This window comes from Nothobranchius furzeri, chromosome 10 (genome assembly GCF_043380555.1).
Source record: "Nothobranchius furzeri strain GRZ-AD chromosome 10, NfurGRZ-RIMD1, whole genome shotgun sequence".
NCBI lineage: Eukaryota > Metazoa > Chordata > Actinopteri > Cyprinodontiformes > Nothobranchiidae > Nothobranchius > Nothobranchius furzeri.
The window spans coordinates 70,766,441-70,774,997 of NC_091750.1; the positions used below are offsets into that span (position 1 = coordinate 70,766,441).

The 8,557-nt window shown below is 50.5% G+C and overlaps 1 protein-coding gene across 1 annotated transcript; it reads left to right on the forward strand.

Moving 5' to 3' along the window:
- Positions 1-155: 155 nt before the first annotated feature.
- Positions 156-8,308, forward strand: LOC139072058 (mucin-2-like; the record flags this gene model as incomplete). Its single annotated transcript, XM_070555248.1, has 9 exons — positions 156-926; positions 1,344-1,407; positions 1,588-2,357; positions 3,784-3,859; positions 3,910-5,685; positions 6,427-6,608; positions 7,495-7,568; positions 7,768-7,971; positions 8,083-8,308. Coding segments are annotated over 9 exons (4,143 nt in total), but the record flags the coding sequence as incomplete, so codon positions are not given.
- Positions 8,309-8,557: the final 249 nt, after the last annotated feature.

Genomic DNA, 8,557 nt, shown 5'->3' on the forward strand with positions numbered 1-8,557 from the left:
CAACCACAACTGCAGCACCAACAACCGCAACTGAAGCACCTACAACCACAACTGCAGCACCAACAACCACAATTGCAGCACCTACAACCACAACTGAAGCAACTTCAACCACAACTGCAGCACCTACAACCACAACTGCAGCACCAACAACCGCAACTGAAGCACCTACAACCACAACTGCAGCACCAACAACCACAACTGCAGCACATACAACTACCACTTCACCAACAACTACAACTGCAGCATCAACACCCACGACTGGAGCTCCTACAACCACAACTGCATTACTTACAACCACAACAGCAGCACCTACAACCGCAACTGAAGCACCTACAACCACAACTGCAGCACAAACCACCACAACCGGAGCACCAACAACCACAACGGCAGCACTTACAACCACAACTGCCGCACCTACAACCACAACAGCAGAACCTACAACCACAACTGCAGCACCTACAACAACAACTGCAGCACCAGCAACAACAACTGAAGCACCTACAACCACAACTTCAGCACCAACAACCACAACTGCAGCAACTACAACCACATCTGCAGCACCTAAAACCGCAACTGAAGCTTCTACAACCACAACTGCAGCACCTACAACCACAACTGCAGCACCTACAACCACAACTGCAGCACCAACATTTGCTTTTGAAGAACCTACAACCACAACTGCAGCACCAACAACCACAACTGCAGCACATACAACTACCACTTCAGCACACACCACCACAACCGCAGCACCAACAACCACAACTGCAGCACCTACAACCACAACTGCAGCACCTACAACCACCTCTGCAGCAGCAACAACTTCAACTGAAGCACCTCCAACCACAACTGCAGCACCTACAACCACAACTGCAGCATCAAAAACCACAACTACAGCACCTACAACCACATCTGCAGTACCTACAACCGCAACTGAAACACCTACAACCACAACTGCAGCACGAAAAACCACAACTGCAGCACCTACAACCACAACTGCAGCACCAACAACCGCAACTGAATCACCTCCAACCGCAACTGAAGCACCTACAACCACAATTTCAGCACCTACAACCACAACTGCAGCACCAACAACCACAACTGCTGCACCAACAACCACGACTGCTGCACCTACAACCACAACTGCAGCACCTACAACCACAACTGCAGCACCAAAAACCACAACTATTGCACCTACAACCACATCTGCAGCACCTACAACCGCAACTGCAGCACCAAAAACCACAACTGCAGCACCTACAACCACAACTGCAGCACCAACAACAGCAACTGAAGCACCTCCAACCACAACTGCAGCACCAACAACCACAACTGCAGCACAAACAACTACCACCTCAGCACAAACCACCACAACTGCAATACCTACATCCACAACTGCAGCACCTACAAGCACAACTGCAGCACCTACAACCACAACTGCAGCACATACAACTTCCACTTCAGCACAAACCACCACAACCGCAGGACAAACAACCACAATTGCAGCACCTACAACCACAACTGCAGCACCTACAACCACAACTGCAGCACCAACAACCACAACTGCAGCACATACAACTTCCACTTCAGCACAAACCACCACAACCGCAGCACCAACAACCACATCTGCAGCACCTACAACCACAACTGCAGCACCTACGACCACAAGTGCAGCACCTACAACCACAACTGCAGCACCAACAACCACAACTGCAGCACCTACAACCACGACTGCAGCAACTACAACCACAACTGCAGCACCTACAACAACAACTGCAGCACCTACAACTACCACTTCACACACAACTACAACTAAAGCATCAACACCCACGACTGGAGCTCCTACAACCACAACTGCAGCACCTACAACCACAACTGCATTACCTACAACCACAACTGCTGCACCTACAACCGCAACTGAAGCACCTACAACCACAAGTGTAGCACCTACACCCACTACTGCAGTACCTACAACCACAACTGCAGCACAAACCACCACAACCGAAGCACCTACAACCACAACTGTAGCACCAACAACCACAACTGCAGCACCAACAACCACAACTGCAGCACCTACAACCACGACTGCAGCACCTACAACCACAACTGCGGCACCTACAACCACAAGTGCAGCACCTACCAACACAACTGCAGCACCTACAACCACAACTGCAGCACCTACAACCACAACTGCAGAACCTACAACTACCACTTCACCAACAACTACAACTGCAGCATCAACACCCACGACTGGATCTCCTACAACCACAACTGCAGCACCAACAACCACAACTGCATTACCTACAACCGCAACTGAAGCACCTACAACCACAACTGTAGAACCTACACCCACTACTGCAGTACCTACAACCACAACTGCAGCACAAACCACCACAACCGAAGCACCAACAACCACAACTGCAGCACTTACAACCACAACTGCCGCACCTACAACCACAACAGCAGAACCTACAACCACAACTGCAGCACCTACAACAACAACTGCAGCACCAGCAACCGCAACTGAAGCTTCTACAACCACAACTGCAGCAACTACAACCACTACTGCAGCACCAACAACCACTACTGCAGTACCTACAACCATAACTGCAGCACAAACCACCACAACCGAAGCACCAACAACCACAACTGCAGCACTTACAACCACAACTGCCGCACCTACAACAACAACAGCAGAACCTACAACCACTACTGCAGCACCTACAACAACAACTGAAGCACCAGCAACCGCAACTGAAGCTTCTACAACTACAACTGCAGCACCTACAACCACTATTGCAGCACCTACAACCACAACTTCAGCACAGACAACTACCACTTCAGCACAAACCACCACAACCGCAGCACCAACAACCACAACTGCTGCACCTACAACCACAACTGCAGCATCAACAACCGCAACTGAAGCACCTCCAACCACAACTGCAGCACCTAAAACCACAACTGCAGCACCTACAACCACAACTGCTGCACCAAAAACAACAACTATAGCACCTACAACCACCGCTGCAGCACCTACAACCACAACTGAAGCACCTACAACCACAACTGCAGCACCAAAAACCACAACTGCAGCACCTACAACCACAACTGCAGCACCAACAACCGCAACTGAAGCACCTACAACCACAACTGCAGCACTTACAACCACAACTGCAGCACCAAAAACCACAACTACAGCACCTACAACCACATCTGCAGCACCTACAACCGCAACTGAAGCGCCTACAACCACACCTGCAGCACCAAAAACCACAACTGCAGCACCAAAATCCTCAACTGCAGCACCAAAAACCACAACTGCAGCACCAAAAACCACAACTGCAGCACCTACAACCACAACTGCAGCACCAACAACGGCAACTGAAGCACCTACAACCACAACTGCAGCACCAACAACCACAACTGAAGCACATACAACTACCACTTCACCAACAACTACAACTGCATCATCAACACCCACGACTGGAGCTCCTACAACCACAACTGCATTACCTACAACCACAACTGCAGCACCTACAACTGCAACTGAAGCACCTACAACCACAACCGTAGCACCTATACCCACTACTGCAGTACCTACAACCACAACTGCAGCACAAACCACCACAACCAAAGCACCAACAACCACAACTGCAGCACTTACAACCACAACTGCTGCACCTACAACCACAACAGCAGAATCTACAACCACAACTGCAGCACCTACAACAACAACTGCAGCACCAGCAACCACAACTGAAGCACCTACAACCACAACTTCAGCACCAACAACCACAACTGCAGCACCAACAACCACAACTGCAGCACCAACAACCACAAGTGCAGCGCCTACATCCACGTCTGCAGCACTTACAACCGCAACTGAAGCTTCTACAACCACAACTGCAGCACCTACAACCACTACTGCAGCACCTACAACCACAACTGCAGCACCAACATTTGCTATTGAAGAACCTACAACCACAACTGCAGCACCAACAACCACAACTGCAGCACATACAACTACCACTTCAGCACAAACCACCACTACCGCAGCACCAACAACCACAACTGCAGCACCTACAACCACAACTGCAGCACCAACAACCGCAACTGAAGCACCTCCAACCACAACTGCAGCACCTACAACCACAACTGCAGCACCTACAACCACAACTGCAGCACCAACAACTGCAACTGCAGCACCTACAACCACAACTGCAGCACATACAACTTCCACTTCAGCACAAACCACCACAACCGCAGCACCAACAACCACAACTGCAGCACCTACAACCAGGACTGCAGCACCTACAACCACAACTGCGGCACCTACAACCACAAGTCCAGCGCCTACCAACACAACTGCAGCACCTACAACCACAACTGCAGCACCTACAACCACAACTGCAGCACCTTCAACCACAACTGCAGCACCAACAACCACAACTGTAGCAACTATACCCACTACTGCAGTACCTACAACCACAACTGCAGAACAAACCACCACAACCGAAGCACCAACAACCACAAATGCAGCACTTACAACCACAACTGCCGCACCTAAAACCAGGACTGCAGCACCTACAACCACAACTGCGGCACCTACAACCACAAGTGCAGCGCCTACCAACACAACTGCAGCACCTACAACCACAACTGCAGCACCTACAACCACAACTGCAGCACCTACAACCACAACTGCAGCACCTTCAACCACAACTGCAGCACCAACAACCACAACTGTAGCACCTATACCCACTACTGCAGTACCTACAACCACAACTGCAGAACAAACCACCACAACCGAAGCACCTACAACCACAACTGCAGCACTTACAACCACAACTGCCGCACCTACAACCAGGACTGCAGCACCTACAACCACAACTGCGGCACCTACAACCACTAGTGCAGCGCCTACCAACACAACTGCAGCACCTACAACCACAACTGCAGCACCTACAACCACAACTGCAGCACCTTCAACCACAACTGCAGCACCAACAACCACAACTGAGGCACCTACAACCACAACTGCAGCACCAACAACCACAACTGAAGCACATACAACGACCACTTCACCAATAACTACAACTGCAGCATCAACGCCCACGACTGGAGCTCCTACAACCACAACTGCAGCACCTACAACCACAACTGCAATACCTACAACCACAACTGCAGCACCTACAACCGCAACTGAAGCACCTACATCCACAACTTTAGCACCTATACCCACTACTGCAGTACCTACAACCACAACTGCAGCACAAACCACCACAACCGAAGCACCAACAACCACAACTACAGCACTTACAACCACAACTGCCGCACCTACAACCACAACAGCAGAACCTACAACCACAACTGCAGCACCTACAACAACAACTGCAGCACCAGACACCACAACTGAAGCACCTACAACCACAACTTCAGCACCAACAACCACAACTGCAGCGCCTACAACCACATCTGCAGCACCTACAACCACAACTGAAGCTTCTACAACCACAACTGCAGCACCTACAACCACTACTGCAGCACCTACAACCACAGCTGCAGCACCAACATTTGCCATTGAAGAACCGACAACCACAACTGCAGCACCAACAACCACAACTGCAGCACATACAACTACCACTTCAGCACAAACCACCACAACCGCAGCACCAACAACCACAACTGCAGCACCTACAACCACAACTGCAGCACCAACAACCGCAACTGAAGCACCTACAACCACAACTGCAGCACCTACAACCACAACTGCAGCACCAACAACCACAACTGCAGCACCTACAACCACAACTGCAGCACCAAAAACCACAACTGCAGCACCAAAAACCACAACTACAGCACCTACAACCACAACTGCAGCACCAAAAACCACAACTACAGCACCTACAACCACATCTGCAGCACCAAAAACCACAACTGCAGCACCTACAAGCACAACTGCAGCACCAACAGCCGCAACTGAAGCACCTCCAACAACAACTGCAGGACCAACAACCACAACTGCAGCACATACAACTACCACTTCAGCACAAACCACCACAACTGCAATACCTACATCCACAACTGCAGCACCTACGACCACAACTGCAGCACCTACAACCACAACTGCAGCACCAACAACTGCAACTGAAGCACCTACAACACCAACTGCAGCACCAACAACCACAACTGCAGCACGTACAACTTCCACTTCAGCACAAACCACCACAACTGCAGCACCTACAACCACGACTGCAGCACCTACAACCACAACTGCGGCATCTACAACCACAAGTGCAGCGCTTACCAACACAACTGCAGCACCTACAACCACAACTGCAGCACCTACAACCACAACTGCAGCACCTACAACCACAACTGCAGCACCAACAACCGCAACTGAAGCACCTACAACCACAACTGCAGCACCAACAACCACAACTGAAGCACATACAACTACCACTTCACCAACAACTACAACTGCAGCATCAACACCCACGACTGGATCTCCTACAACCACAACTGCAGCACCTACAACCACAACTGCATTACCTACAACCACAACTGCAGCACCTACAACCGCAACTGAAGCACCTACAACCACAACTGTAGCACCTATACCCACTACTGCAGTACCTACAACCACAACTGCAGCACAAACCACCACAACCGAAGCACCAACAACCACAACTGCAGCACTTACAACCACAACTGCCGCACCTACAACCACAACAGCAGAACCTACAACCACAACTGCAGCACCTACAACAACAACTGCAGCACCAGCAACCACAACTGAAGCACCTAAAATCACTACTTCAGCACCAACAACCACAACTGCAGCGCCTACAACCACATCTGCAGCACCTACAACCGCAACTGAAGCTTCTACAACCACAACTGGCCCACCTACAACCACTACTGCAGCACCTACAACCACAACTGCAGCACCAACATTTGCTATTGAAGAACCTACAACCACAACTGCAGCACCAACAACCACAACTGCAGCACATACAACTACCTTTTCAGCACAAACCACCACAACCGCAGCACCTCCAACCACAACTGCAGCACATACAACCACAACTGCAGCACCTACAACCACAACTGCAGCACCAAAAACCACAACTACAGCACCTACAACCACATCTGCAGCACCTACAACTGCAACTGAAGCACCTACAACCACAACTGCAGCACCAAAAACCACAACTGCAGCACCTACAACCACAACTGCAGCACCAACAACCGCAAATGAAGCACCTCCAACCACAACTGCAGGACCAACAACCACAACTGCAGCACATACAACTACCACTTCAGCACAAACCACCACAACTGCAATACCTACATCCACAACTGCAGCACCTACAACCACAACTGCAGCACCAACAACTGCAACTGAAGCACCTACAACCCCAACTGCAGCACCAACAACCACAACTGCAGCACATACAACTTCCACTTCAGCACAAACCACCACAACCGCAGGACAAACAACCACAATTGCAGCACCTACAACCACAACTGCAGCACCTACAACCACAACTGGAACACCAACAACTGTAACTGAAGCACCTACAACCACAACTGCAGCACCTGCAACCACAACTGCAGCACCTACAACCACTACTGCAGCACCTACAACCACAACTGCAGCACCAACAACCACAATTGAAGCACCTACAACCACTACTGCAGCACCTACAACCACAACTGCAGAACCAACAACCACAACTGCAGCACATACAACTTCCACTTCAGCAAAAACCACCACAACCGCAGCACCAACAACCACAACTGCAGCACCTACAACCACAACTGCAGCACCTACGACCACAAGTGCAGCACCTACAACCACAACTGCAGCACCAACAACCACAACTGCAGCACCAACAACCACAACTGCAGCACCTACAACCACGACTGCAGCACCTACAACCACAACTGCGGCACCTACAACCACAAGTGCAGCACCTACCAACACAACTGCAGCGCCTACAACCACAACTGCAGCACCTACAACCACAACTGCAGCACCTACAACCACAACTGCAGCACCAACAACCGCAACTGAAGCACCTACAACCACAACTGCAGCACCAACAACCACAACTGCAGCACATACAACTACCACTTCACCAACAACTACAACTGCAGCATCAACACCCACGACTGCAGCACCTACAACCACAACTGCGGCACCTACAACCACAAGTGCAGCACCTACCAACACAACTGCAGCACCTACAACCACAACTGCATCACCTACAACCACAACTGCAGCAACAACAACCGCAACTGAAGCACCTACAACCACAACTGCTCCACCAACAACCACAACTGCAGTGTCAATAACAACAATTTCAGCACATACAACCACAGTTGCTGCACCAACAACCACAACTGCAGCTCCAACAACCACTGCAGCAGTACCTACAACCACAACTGCAACACCAACTATCACAAATGCAACATCAGCATCAAAAGTTGCAGCACTATCAACCACAACTGCACCGCCTAGGACCACAACTGCAGGACCAACTACCACAAC